Genomic DNA, 19,877 nt, shown 5'->3' on the forward strand with positions numbered 1-19,877 from the left:
TAAGAATTTAAAAAAAATAACATTAACGACGTCTAACGAATTCGAAGATTGTTAAGATGGTATTTCCATTTTCCTTTTTTACAGAAATAAAAAAAGTTAATATGAATATTATAATTTATACCTCATGTTTGTGTTTGGTATACGCTACTTCAGCCGGAGAGGATATGAGTAATTTCTCCCATGAAGACAGAAAGTTTCGTTCAGTAAAGTACAACGACATCTGGAAGCGTGCTTTAAAAACAGTACCCAAAAAAGATTTACCAGAATTGGGTAGAATGCTCAAGAAGTTAGACAAAAGTGAGATAGATTTGAAACATCATTCAGGTAACTCTGTTTTATGCATTTTTGATTTGTATACGCCTTCATTTCCTCCACTCTATGACACCGAATATTTACTTTTCTTTGTCTTTTGCTGGAAGCTTATTTTATATTTTCTTATTCGTAAGCATTGTTGTGCAGGGTGCAACTAGCTATTTTTGTACCAGTAGTTGAATTTTATACTATTTTGTGTAAGCAGTTACTTTCTTCTTTTTTTAATATTTTTGTTGCATTAAAAGAAAATAGTGATCATCTTTTCTAAGCTGAACCTTTTCTAACATTTGACAACTATAGATTTTAATACTCTACTTAACTTGGGGACGAGATTACCTGTAGGAAAGAAATTTATTGTGGAAGAAAAGGTTGCAGGTTACAAATAGAACCTTGAGATATGGGTAAATTGCAGAATATGAAATTGCAAATGCACATTTTTATTTAAATTAAGAAATTTGAGCTTCCAAAAAAATTACCTCTTTGTTTATATCTCTAAAGTAAATTTTATGCTGAATTTACAGAAAAATTGCAAACAAGCCAGCAAATAGCTAAAATGTGACTAAAAGATTGCCAATGTTCGTCTTTACTTAAAAAAAAAATGCAGAATTTAATTTTGTAAAAACGAGACAAATCGCAAACATGAATTCCACAATCATTTCTCCACCATTTATTTTTTGCTGCAATCTTTTCTTCTGTATTTATTCTTTCTTTAATATTTTCTTCTCTATGACGTCAGTATAACATACAAGTCATATATTGTAATCTTAAAATCTATTATTTTTTTAAATAGCTTCTCGTGACGTACACATTATCAGGTTGTATACACCATTTGTTTTTTTACCAGATGAGAAGTTGATAGTATTTTAAAGCATTCCCGGATTTACTTTGCATCCTATTCTCGCTCAGAAATGCTTTGATTGACCTTTAGAGTCTGTCTTTAAAACTTCGTGTTATTGCACTACTATACTTTTATATAAAACTCCTGATCATGATTAAAAATTGTGTGACATTTTAGAAAACTTCAAAAATTCTCTTTGTTAGGAAAATTGATTACATTCATATGTAAACATTTCTCTAACATAGTTGGTCTTAGTAAGCAGTTTGCATTCTTAAAGCTTGTGACACCGTTTTTTTAAAAAAAGATGTGGCCATATTGTGGTTACCACTAAATGAAACCATCTGGTTAAAACGTCTTGTATCTGTCTGAAATATTTCAGAAAAGTTTAAAGCCAAAAAGTACAGGTAAAGAAATGGCCAAAACTTGTGTGTTAACTAACTTACTACAAGTGTGCTGTTTTGTGATTACTTAAAAGAATTTTTTTATATTTATCTACAACCCTCTTTGCAACTTAAGACCAATGCAATAATTTGTCCATGCAAATTTCATCACATTTTAAATTCTCCATTTCAATCAGGTGAAGAGGGTTATGACGAAGATGCTGCAAAACATCTTCAAAATCATTTAGCTGATATTTTGCATCGATTTGGAGTTATGGAGGACATCAACACCACACACTTTGCGAAAATTACTTTTGCTGATCCGAGATTGAACAGAATCTGGATCCAAGCTGTCAAAGAAGGTATGCTGTAATTTGTTTATTCGACAATTGCCTGTCAACGAAACCTATTTATACTGGGAGGGGTGTTCTTGGCACCACTAACTCACTTTTTTCAATAACCCTTAAAATACGACTCCAATACAGAATTTGAGTAAAATCAAAGCTCAAAAATTAGTTTTTTTTTTCTGTGACCTAATTTAACAAAAGCCAAAATGGGATTTTAATATTTTTCTACGAAAGGTTTACAAAACGAAGATATTAAAAGTAACAAAGTTTTACTCCTCTTTGAGCAGAGTTTTAAAAAAATAAAAAGTCAGTTGTTGATGCAATCCACCCTCACTCCGGTGTCAGTTTATTTATTTTTCTAAAACTAAAATTGCAGTACACAAAAACAGTGTCAAATGCGATAGTATCATCAAAATGTGAGTAAAAATAAAATCAGCGCTTTTTCTAACAAGAAATGGCATAGAGAAACATCAAATTTTAATTATTTGCCTACTAAAACCATTTTTTGTGCTTTCATTTCCCCACTGTTATATAAATCTCAAATATCTGAAGTTGCAACTCTTTTTAACTCGTGTTTCTTCTTCAAGGGAATTATAGCCCAGATGAATTAGAAAGTCTTCACAATGAATTGAAGCACATGGAAGGTAAACTCAACGACTACCACTCCTTCTCAGGGACTGTTGAATCGCACGAGAAGCGTTTAAACGAAGAGTTAGAGAACGATGCACATGGAAACAACAATTTTGTAGATCACACTGATGAAGAGAGTGATCATAAGAAGTTGAAGAAAATGAAGAAGCAACTGAAACACGACTATCATCATCTTCAGGAGAGTGTTCAAATGTTAGAACAAACGGTATGTCTTTGTTTGTCGTTAATATTCGCAATAATCGGTTGTCTGTGTGTTGTCGTTGATACTCGCAACGATCATTATATGTCGGTCTGTTGTCGTTGGTAGTCGCAACAATTATATATCCGTGTTGTCATTGATACTCGCAACAATTTGCATGTCTGTGTGTTGTAGTTGATAATCCCAACGATCATTATATGTCGGTCTGCCGTCGTTGGTACTCGCAACAATTATATATCTGTGTTGCGTTGATACTCGCAACGATCAGTATATGTCGGTCTGTTGTCGTTGATACTCGCAACAATTTGCATGTCTGTATGTTGTAGTTGATAATCCCAACGATCATTATATGTCGGTCTGCCGTCGTTGGTACTCGCAACAATTATATATCTGTGTTGCGTTGATACTCGCAACAATCAGTATATGTCGGTCTGTTGTCGTTGGTACTCGCAACAATTTGCATGCCTGTATGTTGTAGTTGATACTCTCAACGATTATTATATGTCGGTCTGCCATCGTTGGTACTTGCAACAATTATATATCTGTGTTGTATGTCTATGTTGTATTTGATACTCTCAATGATCATTATATGTCGGTCTGTTGTCGTTGATACTCGCAACAATTATATATCTCTGTTGCGTTGATACTCGCAACAACCTGTATATATGTGTCATTATCGTTGATACTCGCAACGATCAGTATGTCGCTGTGTTTTTGATGCTGGCGTATTTTTGATCAAAGCTTCTATTCTCTACAGACAAAATATCAGAAATTTATCTAGCTTTTTTTTTTCCTTTCAAGGTACAAGACCGTATTGGAAGAGCTGGTGACACTTTTTCTGATGCACGTGTCTTGAATTTATGGAAGAAAGCTGAAGAGACCGGTAAATTCTCTGATAAAGAACTACAGTCTATCAAAGTGAGTTGTTATTATTTGCTGTTGTTGTCGTTGTATTCGATGTTGTTGTTGGTAGTGGTAGTGGGCTAAGCCCAAAAAATGTCCCAGAATAAAACGAGGTACTGGATAACTGCTGAAATAACGTTATAGAATTATTATTTTTGAACTAATGATTTCTTATAAGTAAGCCTAACCAGATGAACTGATGTAAGTGCACCCACTTTTTCACCTTTCATATCCGCTTTTTTTTGTTCAGAATGACTTCAGCGTTTACATAAAACATTTACTGTAAGAGCGACACAAAATAGAGTCCTATTTTTCCTCTACTTATTAATATTTTCTGGTTCTTTTTGTCAGGAAGAGTTGCAGCACTTTCAAACCCGTATCGACAAGTTACGACATTGGGAAGGGATGAGCGAAAAGTTAGAGAAGAGCGTTAAAGACGAAGGGCTTGATCACATACGGGAGGAGTATGATAACGCAAAGAAAAGAGTGGAAGAACACAAAAAATATGTAAGTTTAATAAATAAATGGATGAATGAATGAATGAATGTATGAATGAATGAATGAATGAATATGCGTAGGCGAGTGGGTGGGTTAAAGGATAAATTCGTTACTGAGTAAAACAATATTTTGGGGTAATTTGAATATAATCAGCGGTTATTACAAATTACCGCAAGGGCGGGGGCGTGTAATTGAAGCATTGCGCCTGCGTATGGAGGGAAAAGTATTTACTGGTCTTTATTTTTGTTTAGGTAAAGAAATATCATGCGACAATGTTGAACCGTGTGTATCATCATTCAGAACTTTAACGTACGATGCATGTGTCACCATAGTGACGCGTGCGTGTCGCCGTAATGATGTACGCTTGTGGTTGTGTAGCGCGAGAGAAAGGGAAAAGTAAGATACGCTGTGAACAGAAATATCTACTTGTGTCAGGATTTATTGAATAGAAATATTAATTCTTCAATACCAATATATGGGAATCAGAATTTCTAAATTTCTTCGACTGTTTTGTTATATACATATTTGTATTTGTTTTTTTATTTATATTTTATTTATATCGACAATAAATGTGTCTTTTGTCTTTTAAATGTTGTCATCATACATTCGTAGGGATATTTATAAACTGATGATGCGCATGCTCAGATGGCAACTTGATTCTCATGCTACGCAGATAAGTTACGGCTTATACAGGTTCTTGACTTCTGGTGACGGTATATTCAGTCGTCTCCTTTAATTAGAAGAAAAAGTAATTTCCTTTTTAAAAACCACCTCTATCTTTAAAATAACTGTCCAAATAACGAATAGGGGAAGCTCTAATGAGCGGACAGTTTATTACTGCGCAAAGTGAACTTTCCTATTTGGAATTCTCCCTAATTATTAGTGTCCGGTAAAGTCAGACATGTATTCTCCCTGTAAATATTTAGTCTTCATATTTGGTTCATGAAATACAGTTATTTTACCTTTATCCTCCACAAATGAGAGAGATGAAGAATACATATTATTTTAAAGATTTAATTTTTCATGTGACTTGTTGCATTAAAGTCTCCCCTAAACTATTTTTCCCATCCACTCCACTACATGCATTACCGTTTTCTAGTGTCTGCAAAAAGTTTGTTTTACCATAAAATAAAACAATGATTTAAACATCTTCCCTTAAACTAAAACTAACTTGACAATGGGTTACCTAATTCGTGGGCTCGTGCTTCTGAAAACTCGTATTTTTTTCTTTTTGTCAAATTGAAACGGAGAACGGGACTAACACCAAAGGTGTCCGCTAGTTAGAGAATCGCCTACACTAATCCGTTTTTGCGTAGAACAAACAATAGCTATACACGAGTTATTACCCCTTTTAGGGGTAGCTGTACCAATTTAGAATGTATGGGCTACAAATATTTTAGGTTGATTTCGCGCCTCAACAAATCTGATCCTCAGTTTTAATAAAACATTTTCTTGGAAAGCAATATGTATGCCAATTGTTTTTTGTGTCTAAAATTTTGTGAAATTTGGCTAATCATTTTGCCTTTATCTTTAGCTGCATATTACGTATATCTAATTCTATCTACTAATCAAATCTGACTTATCAAGTCAAATCTGTTCAAGTTAATATGGCTGGCCCAAGATAAGAATCATTATAGCTAGGGAGCGTCTAGAACTTTGTGTAAGTATTTCGCCCTTTCTTTTTCTTTCTTCGATCTTGAACAGTCTGGAAAATTACCATACCAACTCTCGTTCATATATTTGTTCCAGAATTTATAAGAAGTTCTGGCCATATCGTCTATATCATCCATGTTTCGCTTATCTCGTCTACTAGATGGAAATTTAGTATATCTTACTTTGATACATCGAGGCAAATTATGTGAGTCTATTAATTCGCGTTGCGTGTGCGGGCATCCCATCATTTTTGTTGTGTTTCGTTGTAAGAAATGCACGAATTTGTGGGACGGGCTTTTGGCTTGCCACATGTACCATATTTTATCAAGGAAGGCATGATGTAGAAAAAATTCCGGTGTGTCTCCAGCGTAATGGGTGCACATTGTGCCCCCGATAATGTTATGCATCCTGTCGTGGTAGTTGTGTCGTATTTGAATATCAAAATCTTTGAATCGTTTGGCTGGAAGAGCTAAAGTTCTTTGGACGCTTTTTACGCTGGGCGAATGACCTTTGAATGCGCGTCGTAAACAAAACGCAAGGTGAGCTCTTTGTTTTGAAATTTTCGCATCAATTTGATCTACTGTGCTTAAAATGATGTCCATCGGATCTTCCCAATATGGTAGCTCCCACTCCGACTCGCGGAATATTCCTTTTTGTACACAATAGCCTCTGTACATGTTTCCGTTTCCGCCTGTAAATATTCAATAAAATATTGTCTTAACACAAAGAGAGCAACATAAAAAGCTGCCATTCCCTGGACACAGTTTGCTTATGATTAAATACCTAGTTAATTGGGAAATTTCATGTGTAGCCACGACATTCGCTTGTGTGAGAGGTTTCAGCGTTAATTTTCAACCTAACTTCAAAGTTCTGTTACCTCTTTTATATTACAAAAAAAGGTGCCTTGTCAATCCAACGTAATAAGATCCTAGGAATGAGGTTGATAGACTTGTGTAGTAGCATTTTTTTATTATTTGGTGGCGTACCAAAGTTCTAACAAAAGTAAATCAACCTCGTCCCCAGGGCATCTTGTATCTTTCTGACATCCGCCGTTACGGAAAAGTAACTGCATGTAAAAAGATACTTCCACGACCTAGTTCTCAGACTCTGTTGTCTTTGTTTAAATGTTAACGGCCAGAATAACACAACAGGTGCTGGGAACGAGATTGCTCTACGAAAACTCACCTAAACCATCATCGGTTGCTCTCCATAAACTTTTACGATCCCAGGGATTATTACTCATGTGTGACCAGTCCCAATATGGTAGGGTCACACGACAATCGATTTGTCTAAGAAGGTCCTCCATCTCAGAGATGAACCATCTATGCCATGGTAGAAAGTATTCACGTGTGTGGATACCCCAACAGAAGTACTTATAGTGCATGAAAATGAACCTTTCGTATATTCCTTTATATGGAGGCGTTATCGTCAATGTTTTGTACGTCTTTAAGTACCGACGTCGTTCTTCGGTTGTCATGGCAGTGAATTCTTGACGAACGCGATAACAGTTGGTTAGTTTTCCGTTGACACATTGACATTCGCGATTGCACTCATCACGTGTCGTACCCTGGGCATGACATGATGTATACGAACGTAACGGTAATCCAAGTTTTTCAACAACCTGCGAAATATCACTCTTTTTGTTGTATTCTATAAAATGCACAAAATTTTTTCCGGTCTGCTTTTTTTCTTTTTGTTTGTAATTTTTCTCAGAAAGCAATATCTTGTTCTCTTTTGTTCTATTAACACCATTATCCCTTGTTACTATGGAAACAATTCCCAAAACATCAGAGAGCGCCATTTTGATATTTGAATTTTTTCTGAGACTGGAGAGCAGTGCATCTGTTTTGGAAGCAGCACTCGTAACAAATAAATACATTTTCTGCTGGTCAATAACTTCTCTACTTTTAACTTCAAAATCTTTCAAAGCTTCGTCTATTTGGTTCGGAAAGTCATATGATTTATCCTCCCCCGTATATTTCAATCGTCTGATTGTTTTAAACAAACATTTCCGGTTAACGTGAGTTTTGAAATGAAAACGTTCCACCTGTTTGTCGCTTATGGTATAAAGTCCAACACGGGTTGTACCTGGCGAGATACTAAATTTATCAAGTAAGGTTGTCAACATTTCTTTCGCTTTTTCAAGATCATTATGAGTCATATCAGAGCTTGTATCAAGTATTATTCCAATGTCTACCCTGGGTGGATGAGTTTGATCTGCCGTCTGAACAATAGAGGCAAAACAAAAGCTGAGTAAGCATAAATATTCCTGCAATCGTTTCATTACGTCGTCAACTCATAATACGGTTTCACTTGTTTATCTTTTTAAACTTTGGTTTATTCTAGAAAAAACAATAAAATATACAGCTATTCCTTTAGTAAAATTGTAGTAAGAAGCAACCTCGTCCTTAGGCCATATTGTATCTCTTCTGACAAGAGACAGCAGGCGCTGGGAACAAGATTGAGTAGTAAGCTTTCAAACTGACAATAATCTAGACCGACTGCAATTCTTGTATTTCTTTCTCTCTCTTTTTCCTGATAAACAGTCGAATCGAAAACTCCGGATATAAATTAGTGAAAGGGAAAGCAAACTTTTAAAAAAACCTAGCCACAAGCAAAAATAAAGCCTTTTGTGTCTTTTAACACACACTCTAAACTTTTTGAAGTGCCCTTCTTCTGTAATGTTAACAGCAGCTGCCGCCTTGTCAATTTTACAGTAAACGAAGTGCGTAGGATATTAGGTCAAAATCTTAAACGGTACTAATGTTTGATGACGTTAGCAAGTCCCATCCTTTTGCATATTGGGTATTTGCAAAACACGGAGCGGATTGTACAATAACACGGACTTCGTGAAAACACTCCTGCGACGTTGTTTACTTGTTGTTGTTTACTTACGTTGTTTACTCGCCAAAAAACAACTAACAGCGTACGTCCAAGTTCGGCCATTTCCCGATTTTTAGGATGAACCGATATCTCTGATACAAATATACTTTTATAAGAAATTTTATTTAGCTGCAACCTGTTAATTAACTTAATAAAACCAACCTTGTTTCTTGTGCTACTTTTAACATCAGGCTGCGGCGAGATGTTACTCTTGCCGTCAGACTGTACCAACCTCGCTCCTTGTCTCTGACAGTTTCAGAATTATCAGAAAGTGAAAGAAACCTGCGAACGAGGTTGGAAACTGTTAATAGCAATATTTTTGTTTTGTATATATTATTTGATGTATTTATTTAGATGTCTGTCGTGATGTACTGTAACAGTACCTGGTATGTATTCTTGCGGGCTTGTGATATATATGTTGTATAACTATCTTTAGTTATCGTTAGCTATCGTTAATTATCGTTAATTATCGTTAATTATCGTTAGTTATCTTTACTTATCGTTTATTATACCGCATCAGTTCTCTGAAAGACGAGTCAGCCTTGCGAAAATGCGCTTCATTCAATCCATGCACGTGACCCTTGAGGAACAAAGGGGGTTGAAATAACGCATGTTATTCAGTTACTTGGTTAGGCGTATACTTCTCCTAGCAACGGGTAACCATGGCAACCAATCAATAAAATGTTTGACTTAATTTTGTCGTGCTGTCACATACTATGATATCCTCATTAAGTATCATCAGAAAGGACAATCCTCTGCAATATAGTTTTTGTTCTAGAGGAACCACCTTAAAATTTATTAGAGAATTATTCTTTTGGCTATTATTCTTATTTTTCTATTGTTCTGCACAATAGATCTATTGTTTTTTTAACCTTAAATTCCAGGCTGATGTTCTTATAAAACACATTCTTATAAAAGAAAGGGCGACAGCAAAGAAGAACAACGTGCAGCGAAAAGTATCGCACACGAACAAAATAACAGTTCTCTTCCAAAAATACTAAAGGAATTCCAAAGCTTTTTACTCACCGTGTATGACTTTGTGCTGACGTATGCTGACATGTGTCGAATATTTTCATTGCAAGTTTTTTTGGCCAGCTATTTTTTACATATACTGATTTTTCGGCATGTATTATGCCGAATTGAAGCTGTAGTGATAGTATTCTGTATTTTATTGAAAATTTTTATGCTCGAATGATTATCAATTGAAACAAACTTCACCTAGCCAACACTGTGTTCAGCTGGGGTGTTTTTCCTGGTGATTTATTATTGCTTACTAAGACTACCTAGTTCCCAGTTATTTTTGCCTTTTTATATGAGAAATGTCACATCACAAAAGACAAAAATCCGTAGAAATGAAAGTCGAACTATGTTGTTCTCTATGACTTAACCAACTTCGTTCCCAGGGTTTTTTTCTTTCATTGGCGCTCCGCTTATTGATAGGGGTGTGCCCTATATTTTATAGTAAAGATATTAATAAAAAATATATATAAATATAATGTAAAAATAATAAGTAAAATATATTTTTTGCGCTGCAACCACTATTGAGTTTAAATTTTTACTAATGTTTTGGCAACCTATTTTCGCAACCTTTTCTTCAGGACCGTTTTTGCTTTCTTTATAGCCCTGGGGACGAGGTTGTTTCAGTTGTGATCTTTTAAGTGAGTCTTCCTTAGAATTATAATTTCTTTCCAAATATCAAATTTGTACACTATCAAAAACACTTTTAGTCCTATTAGCTATTGTACTCAAAATTTAAAAATATTTTAAGAATCGCCCTGGGGTTCAAAGTATGTAATCAGACGCTCTTGTTGCTAATTTTGCCATGCTCATTTGAGATCGAATGCGTAACTTTCTTAAGTTCCTATTTCTACAATCGTGGACAAAAATATTGAGACTAAGGCAGTTTTTTATTCGTTATCCAAATATGGACAAAAGAGTCAAATAGTCAATAATCTGCAGCCGCCAGGCAGAGAGGGTTGAAAAGTTGCTAGTCACATTCTTTAGCACGCCCGCACAGCGAAATAATTCACGTCGGGGACCACGAAGGCCCCGAAATTCGTGATTAATAGCCTTGCTGATGTATTCACCAAATAACCTAAGATCCTAAGTTCACTCTGAACATTGACAAGTAAAGTTTGACAAGTTCATAGTGTGTGAATCTAATATAGAATGAGCCTACGCAATTACTTGTGGTGGCGAACTTCGAAATTCGTTGTCTTGTCCCAACATATTGTGACCACGATTGTAGCAAGAAGTTATTGTTGTTCAAGTTGTCAAAAACGAATTTTTGCTTTTCATGTTTCCTGCCTCTTACAAAATTTTACGGGTATTTAAGAATCTTTTGGCTCATTTTTGACATATTATGTTCTACGGCTTTAGCCGATAGAACTATAAAATGGGCTCCTTTTTTTGTCGCCGTTATTACTACCGAGACTAGTGAAACACGGGAGGATACCAGTCTAGTGTAGCTGTACGGGAATTATTAGTTCTTGAGTGTTATAACAGAACTACTCGTTGTGTTGAACAATGTACAAAAACCTATTATGTTTACACATTAATCATTTGGCATTATTATTTTATGTTCAGTTGGTTTAGCTAGTACCAAGCTGCAACGGTCGTTCGTTATCTTAAAGTGGTTATCTGTAAGTGGAATTTACCGAAGCTAGATTTTTATTTCGTATAGCGAGTTTTAACAGACTAAAATTCTTTTTTAAAAACTACATAAATAAATAAACCGTTCTTTACGAATTTTATGTTTCATCTAGGTTTCATAACACACTGTTTACAAACTTGAACTCATTATTCTACTTTCATATTTTTCATTCTCTTTTTGCTGTGCCAGTTGAAATAATTAATTATTAATAACGTGAGTATTTTTTTCTGCACAATTACCGTAATTCTTCAAATAAACGCCCCCTTCTATTAAACGCCCCCTTGAATAGACGCCCCTCCTTTTCAGTCATTTTTTAAATAAACGCCCCCTCGAATAGACGCCCCCCCCTCGAATAGACGCCCCTTCCTCATAAGGGGAGTTTTTGCGAGACAATAGTAAAAGTATACTTACTTACTTACTTTTTTCCTAAATCTTAGGTTTAAGGTTGGAAGTTTAGTTTTTCCCTTTTGACGTTCATTCTCTAAAACATGTGAATATCTTTTATTTTCTGTTGTAAAGATATATATTATAGGTATCCTTAAAAACTGCAAAAGAGACGAAGTGTAAAAAATTTAACAAACGCCCCCCTCTTTTAAACGCCCCCCTCGAATAGAAGCCCTCCAAGATGTCAAAAAATTTAATAAAATTCGAAGCATTACGGTACTAAAGCAAATACTCCTCCGTAGAAAGTATTAAATCAATAATTCGCTGCAGAACTTCCTGCCGAAACGGCTGGTTTATTAAGAATCATAAGGCTTGGACTGATTTTTTCAGTTCCTTCAAGAATTTTCTCGCATTTGCAACAAGGCTAATCAATACAACATAAAGATGGATAACTATACATTCTCCAAGTTACCAAGTTGTCGATGAAACAAAAATTTATCAGCCTACCTAAACATGTTAGCTCAGTTTCCACCTTATCCTTAACTTTTTCTATTTTTTCAAAAGTGTCTTAATTTCTACCCGACCAAATTTTAACCCGACTTAATTTTCCCCCAACAACACGTTTACCTTGTCAACTGAAAATCTTTTTTCTTGTAAAGAAATTTCAACATCCACAAAATCTACAACATTCTTCCAGAAAAGTATTCCAAAGACTTCCCGTGATTGCGAGAATTGTTATTTTTTCCCAGCCTCGTTCCCAGGGCCTTTTTGTCTCTCATCGGCGCTGCGCTTTCGTCGTTCGATATGCAAAAACAGACAACAAGTCCTGGGATCTAGGTTGATTTTTTCTGTATTGTAACATGTTTTTATTTATATTTGTTTTCATGCTTTATTGTTAAGGAAGGGGGAGATTTTATTTATTTCGTGCACCTGTTGACAAGAAAACATACGTTTTTTGTCCACTTATAAAATAAAGGGAGGAAAAGGGGAGATTTTTATTATTTCGTGCACCTGTTGACAAGAAAACATACGTTTTTGGTCCACCTGTAAAGATATTGTTTAACAGTAAACAATTTCAAGAGAAAGATTTAACATCGTTATTGTTTTGATAAGCTTTTTAGAAACAGCCAAGTAGCAAATTGTAAATTGTATGAACAGGCGCAGTTTAGGTTACAACCCTACCAAAATATTTAAAAAACTGTCCGTACTTTTAATTTTCTCAAAATGGGAAAACGACATCACTTAATCATTTGCCTGCAATAGGTAGGCTGCAAAGATTCTATTTTGGCAAAGATGTGTAGCGCGAGTAACAAACGTTGAAAATGAGCTAGTTGTACTTTCTGAAACACCGCATTGTGAACCTAGCTCCACGACCCGGAATAGTGCAAAAATACGTGCAAGTCAGGCGTGCACAAAATTATGGTGCGTGTTACGCAGACACGGTTTTTTCACTTGCTTGGATTACAGTATCCTCTCCAATTAATGGGCACTCTAAAAGGCGGACATCCCTGATTAGCGGACACTTTGACCATGCACCGGCCGTTTTTTTTTATTAAAGTCTCGAAAAAAAACTTTTTTATTATGGACACTCAATTAGCGGACAAATTTTTTGCACGAAATGGCAACTATAGGTTTTTTTTTCTTCGATTAGTGAACACTTCAAAAAATAATAAAAATTTTTAAGATATAACACTTTCAAACTTCACAAGGCATGTCAACTTTTACAGACTCAATTTCATTCGCAAACCATTCAATTAACTTTTGTTGTCCATAAAACTTATAAATAACTGGTATTTCCAGACCACAACCACCTCCACAATTAACCCTCTTTCCACAAACCTCATAATGACGTTGAAAAGAAGAACACAACGTTTAGTAGACGTAGATGAAGATGAAGATGACAATGTCAATATTGAAGATCTGTAAAAATCTTGTAAAATAGATCTAACATGTGAAAACAATTTTTTTAATAAACCCCCTTCTCTAATTCTAAATTTTATTACAGCCCAGGGCGTTAAATAGAGAAAATACGGTAAAGTTTTTTTAAAAAATCATTTCGTTAGTTTAGTTGTTATGTTGATATTTGTTTGTTATTTTAAAAAAAAAATTATATTCCGTTCAATGTAGCTGTTTTATTCCTTTCCTGTGTCTAAGTTCAGCACGGTACCCGCTAATGTTTTAAGTTACACATTTCGTATGCAAAATCGCATATACTTTAAATTTTGAGCTGACGTTGCAAAAATTTCCAAAAGGCGGACACCTCTAATTTGCGGACACTTTGTTCGGGCACCAACGGTGTCCGCTAGAGAATACTGTACAAGCTTTCAGATTCTGCCAATAATTTACGTCCGTAGTTATAGCAAAAATCCCGATGCTTTCGAATTATTACCCGGAAACTCCAAATCGATAAACGTTCTTCTATCACTCAGATCATATACGTCATACCCCAATTTTGAAAACTTACATTCTCCTGGCGTATTTTATGTCAGGATGTCTTGATCTAGTTGACTACACTTTGGAGCAAATTAGGTGGAGCTATAAGATATTCTTCCCGTTGACTGTGAGATATTCCTCTGAACCTTCTGCGGTCTATAAACACGGTCATTTCAAGCCAGACATTCTCTTTTCTCAATCTAGCCCTTGAATTACAGATAAACAATCTTCTGTTTTCGCAAATGGCCAATTTCTATTATATAATTTAGCAATTTTCCGACCATCTTTTTGCCGTTTTTTCTTTCTTTTTGCTAATTTTTATCAGTTTCATGCAATTATTCTTTATTAATGACTAAATATGAAAATTTAGTCGGCAAAAAGTGACTAAATTCAAAAATTTAGTCGGCAGAAGTGACTAAATTTTGTTCAAGTGACTACTATTTTTGCCGACTTTCGTTTACCGATAAGGTAGTTGATTTTCGACCTTCATCAACATCTATGGCTAAGTCTATGGCTACCTCATTCCCAGGCTTATTAATAGGTCTGACCATGATGTCCGTCTCGTAACTGATATTCAAAAAGAGACAACAGGTCCTGGGATCAAGGTTGAGCCTATGTCTCAATAAGACTAGTTGTTATCTCTACCATTGACTTAAGAGTTCTTAGGTAGAAATCACCCACTGATGTCTCTTCATTCCTGCAGTACGCACAATTTCAGCGAAATAAAATATTATTTCTTTTACTAAAATACTTAAACGAAGCGCGATTCAAGTCAAAAACTAGTTTATTTACGCAAAAATTGACAGAATGACAAAATTGACAGTTTGCGTAACTTCAAGTAAAAACTGTGAACTTTTTACTATGCATTCGTTCTACGGTAGAAAAGAGGAGTCATTTGTTTTTTGTTTTTCGAGAAGAAAAAATATGGTCGTTTGGCAGGTATCATTTTTGTCTGGGGATAAGTAATAGAATTACAACCCATGTCATGTGAGGGAAATTGGGTAGACACAGCAGCTGTATACCTATTGTATACATTTAGATGACAGTATCCAACATTAAAAGTGGCTATGCTGTATAAATATTCGGAATAATAATAATAATTTTCCGCCGATTACTGTTGGGGGGTTTGGTCCTTTCGAGGCAAATTCAACATCTGATGTCAGTTAAAATATTCACAACGTATTGACTTTAAATTTTTTTAGTACCTAGCTACACTTGTTTTTATTTCTTTTATTAGTTTAGAATTTTTGCTAACACAAACGCCCTTGCACTTACTTCATTTATACCTAAATTCCAAAACTCAGAAAATCCTTGGGGATTTCATCCTGACGGTTGGCTCTTCCTACCCTCCGACTGTAACTATGTTACATTACCGCCAGAGATACGTAGAGCATTGCTTTAACTTGCTTGCCTGCCACACAATCCGGTTAGCGGTCAGTAGATGGCACCAAATGGGCTCACAACACTGCATTTAAAGTGCGCCGGAGTGGGGACTCGAACCTTATGACTTCAAGTCGAATGCGCTACCACTACACCATCTCACCATTTACACCATCTCAAGGGAGGACTAAGAAACAACACATTTGCATATCATACAACAACTAACTTTCTTCAAGCTAACGAGCGTTAAGTACCGAATACATTTTGGCGGCAAAATTGATTAGAAAAGCGACATGTCCAACATGGTAACCTCATTCCCAGGGTAGACGTAAAGTACTTGCAAGTTTTGTAATTTTCATTACCTTGAAAAATATTGCAATTTTACTACAGGATGGATATAAAAAATAATAAAGTCAAATATTAGTTATATTTTTAAAAAAGAACGAGATAAAAACCTTTATATTTCCATTCGACCCCCTTTTTATGTTATTAACGTTCGATTTTGAAAATCGAATGTCGTAAAAGTGCGGGAAAGTGGTGCAGCTAACACGCCTAGAAGAAGAAAAGTAGCTAAAAATGTCTGCCGTGAAATGCTTTTATTCGCCATGAAATTTGTGGAAATTGTTTTAAGAAGATTCGCAGAAAAGTAGTTGGAAACGTGACAAAAGCGTTCTGTTATTTAATTTTTGTATAACATTTGCGAACCAGGTCTGAGTCGAAGTTGTTTGAAAAATGTAAAAGTTAAAAAGGAGGATCCATTTGGTACTCCAGTAGCTCACAACAGTTTATCCTTATTTAATATCTTGTGACGATTCAGAGTGTTGCCACTAAGCCCAATGCTTAATGTAAGTTTTCTTTCCGACCAAAACAAGCCAGGCTAAAACCTTGGAGGAAAGAACCAGAAGAGGTGAATGAGAAACCTTGAGGTAAGGGGCAAAAGGCTCAGTTAGTATCGACCAGAATATCTGGCGAAGGCTGTGGTATATGATTTAACAAAAGATTGAGTTTCTCCTACCGGATTAGTCTCATGCAACTGGCTATGTTACGTATTTCTGTGAACTATTTTTCACGTGAATTCCGCTTCCTAGTTTCACAAACTTTCTTGTTCATATGCGATCGTGATTTGCTCCAAAGAGGAATCATTGGAAACAAGTCGGGAACCGGCAGATACAAAAATTTTCTTGCGTGAACGATAGCAAACAACAGAAACAACAACAATAGCAACCACAAATAATCCTAAAAATGTTCCAACTAATGGCAAAACCAGTTTCTTCTTTTCTTTGCTTATCACAATCACCTTTGTTTTACAAGGAGATATATAATCACAAACAATAAAGTAATCTCTCTCGATGAGAAAATCCCTTGATATGTGGTCATGATCACTTGTATGATTTTCACAAGTACCATCAATTACCAAGCTTTTCGATGAATTATACAAACTCCGCACGGACTTATAAAGACCGCAATCACATTTTAAAGGATTTTTATCCAAGTCTAACGCTGTAAGGTTTCGTAGACTTGAGACTGCTGACTCTGGTATTGTTGTTATTTTATTATCAATTAATTGGAGTTCTTTTAAATTATGTAGAGTTAATAATGCGGAGACTGGTATGGTCGCTATGTTGTTGTGATCTAATGTAAGATATTTTAATTTTTCGAGACCTGCAAATACGTTTGGTGAGAGTATGGAAATTTTATTTGAACTGAGATCGAGCGTTGTTAAATTACGAAGGTAAAAAAATGTCTCCTCTTCAATTTTCCGTATGTTACCATTTATAACAAGAGTTTCCAGATGTCTATAACCAAATAAAACTCCTTTTTCTATAGATGTAATCTTGTGCCCAGAAACCAACAACATTATCAATGAAGAGAGTTTATTTAAATCTGTAGGTATTTTTAATAGACTGTTACAATTAACCTCCAGAGATTGAAGTTTTAATAACGTAGGAAACTTTTTGAATGAAATAACATCTTCCGCACAATAACTGATGGTCAAAAATTCCACTTTAGTCATCGTGGCATCTCTTCCAATCTGATCGATGTCAGTTTGTGTTAAGGAAATGTTTTGTGATCCGCATGTCATGTGACAATAGCGATTAATTAGAACGCGACAACCACAGAGGGGATGTGATGGACAGCTACATGACTGGGCGAGACTAAACAACATCCTCATAACGATAATTACAAGCCAATACATTCTAAGTTTTTAAAGTGGTGAATGAATGTTGTTGTTTCTAGCCTCTCGGAGGTTTATCTAAAAAAAAACATGTCCAAAATAATTAACCATCCACTAAAATCATCATAGTGGCGCGTTGCCGTGTAGTTATGAAGTTCGCTTCGTAATCACAAGGTCCGTGGCTCTGTCCACAGCGCGGGCATGTTTAGCAAGTGTCTTTACGACAGCTACGAGTCAATAACAGTATTTCAAATACTGAAGTGGCTATATTCTGTATAAATATTCGGAATAATAATAATAATAATAATAATAATAATAATAATAATAATAATAATAATAATAATAATAATAATAATAATAATAATAATAATAATAATAATAATAATAATAATAATAATAATAATAATAATAATAATAATAATAATAATAATAATAATAATAATAATAATAATAATAATAATAATAATAATAATAATAATAATAATAATAATAATAATAATAATAATAATAATAATAATAATAATAATAATAATAATAATAATAATAATAATAATAATAATAATAATAATAATAATAATAATAATAATAATAATAATAATAATAATAATAATAATAATAATAATAATAATAATCAACAACAACAACAACAACAACAATCTCGGCAATGATTTATGTTAGTTTTAAATACCTAATGGGTTGTAAAAATGGAAGGCTTATAAACCGTATCTGTTTGTACCGCCCAACGTAAACACAATTGTTACATATCAGCCGTTTCGGTAGGTATCCGACGTCGACTTCTTTCTGCGAAACTGCTGTTTTATTGTAAGTGACATTACCTTTTTGTATCGAGTTAGTTGCTTTCATCCGTTCTTTCACAATTTGTAGTGGGATCAAAGGAAAAGTGAAAGGTATGTGTATATATTAAATGTATTAACAGTTCCTTCTCGTCCCCAGATCTCTTTAAAATAAACCTGAGGCTTACTTGAAGAGATCTTGGATCAAAAATGCTAATAATTTCCTTTGCCTTATATGTCAACTAGAGACTTGCTTCATAAATTTACCAGTAATGATGAAAATTGACTTTTACTGAGAAAATTCATTCATTGAAATTTTCTAAACTCACCTGCTTTGACAAGGTCACCAGTGCTAATGATATAAATGTATTTACGAACTTGTACAACTCTGGTAACAAGACGACTACACTCGGAACACTGTTAATTTCATTCCTCGTTAAGTAAAATACTGTTAATTATGTGACTTTTTGATTTCCACCGACCGCTACGCGAGGCGGAATCTTTAAAATCGCCTTGAGGGATACAGAGAGAAACAGCGCAGCTAGGCTGGGTACACTAGGTTGTGATATTTAGGCTTTAGGCTAAAATATTTGCGCGGACCCTGTCATTGTTATTACCTGAAAAGCCAAAAGGAAAACTTCGTTTTTTTTACAACTAATAAGAGTACAGATTGTAAATAATCTGATCTTCACGATTTTCTAGTATTCTACATTCTTTGGTCTAAGCTTTGGACTATGACCAAAAGCACTTTGAATTCTGGTTGTGCGCATCGTATCCTTTGGCTGTGCCTATGGGGAATTTCTTTTACGGTTGGCTTGCTGGTGGGAACTCCAGAGTAGTTTATATTATAGTATACTTGATATAAGGCAAGAATTATTGTATTTTGATTAGCTAGCTGGTGTTTTTTAGCTGATCTGCACATGCCTTTTGTCTAGTCACCAAGCTAGCTAACTTAGAATAGTTAAAGCTAGCTAGCTATCAGAAAAGCAAATTTTTAGTTGGGTTAATAGTCAGCCAACTGGACGTAGGTACCTCTTTATTCTTTAGTCTTACAAAGGTTTTAATTAACTATTTTGGTACATTTAAGATTTTTTATCTGAAAGCTTGGGCACTTCGTTGAACTTGCTTGGTTAATTCCCTAACCAACCGGCAGAAGCAATTAGAATTTTTTCAGGATTTAATTGGATAAAATTATACTTGAATTTTGAAAAATCACTTTTTCCCTGCTACAGTTAACCCCATTATATAGTAGCTAGCTAGCTAGCTAGCTAGACATGTTTCATTGTGACACAATGGTGTTTATATTTCTATACCCCAAACACAAATTGACAGGTTAAAAAATGCAGGCAATAAGCCATAGGCTATTTTATTTCAAACTTTATATCTAAGATTT

The 19,877-nt window shown here is 34.7% G+C and overlaps 3 protein-coding genes and 1 long non-coding RNA gene across 4 annotated transcripts; 2 read left to right on the forward strand and 2 right to left on the reverse strand.

Moving 5' to 3' along the window:
• Positions 1–64: 64 nt before the first annotated feature.
• On the forward strand, positions 65–4,718 carry LOC130628568 (alpha-2-macroglobulin receptor-associated protein-like). The gene is made up of 6 exons (XM_057441515.1): positions 65–324; positions 1,728–1,892; positions 2,465–2,733; positions 3,529–3,645; positions 3,982–4,137; positions 4,380–4,718. The coding sequence occupies exons 1-6, from the start codon at positions 102–104 to the stop codon at positions 4,434–4,436; spliced, it is 987 nt and encodes a 328-aa protein (XP_057297498.1). The 5' UTR covers positions 65–101; the 3' UTR covers positions 4,437–4,718.
• Positions 4,719–5,459: 741 nt separating this feature from the next.
• LOC130628567 (uncharacterized) lies at positions 5,460–9,787 on the reverse strand. The gene is made up of 3 exons (XM_057441514.1): positions 9,691–9,787; positions 6,967–8,123; positions 5,460–6,472 (listed from the first exon to the last, which is right to left on the reverse strand). Exons 2-3 carry the CDS (start codon positions 8,063–8,065, stop codon positions 5,766–5,768), a joined length of 1,806 nt encoding a protein of 601 aa, XP_057297497.1. The 5' UTR covers positions 8,066–8,123; positions 9,691–9,787; the 3' UTR covers positions 5,460–5,765.
• Positions 5,658–9,876, forward strand: LOC130628571 (uncharacterized). The gene is made up of 2 exons (XR_008981850.1): positions 5,658–5,788; positions 9,549–9,876. It is a non-coding gene; the product is annotated as an uncharacterized LOC130628571 (long non-coding RNA).
• Positions 9,877–16,604: 6,728 nt separating this feature from the next.
• Positions 16,605–17,794, reverse strand: LOC130628717 (leucine-rich repeat transmembrane neuronal protein 2-like). Its single transcript, XM_057441700.1, has one exon. It carries the CDS (start codon positions 17,709–17,711, stop codon positions 16,605–16,607), a length of 1,107 nt encoding a protein of 368 aa, XP_057297683.1. The 5' UTR covers positions 17,712–17,794.
• Positions 17,795–19,877: the final 2,083 nt, after the last annotated feature.

This window comes from Hydractinia symbiolongicarpus, chromosome 15, assembly GCF_029227915.1.
Source record: "Hydractinia symbiolongicarpus strain clone_291-10 chromosome 15, HSymV2.1, whole genome shotgun sequence".
Classification (NCBI taxonomy): Eukaryota; Metazoa; Cnidaria; class Hydrozoa; order Anthoathecata; family Hydractiniidae; genus Hydractinia; species Hydractinia symbiolongicarpus.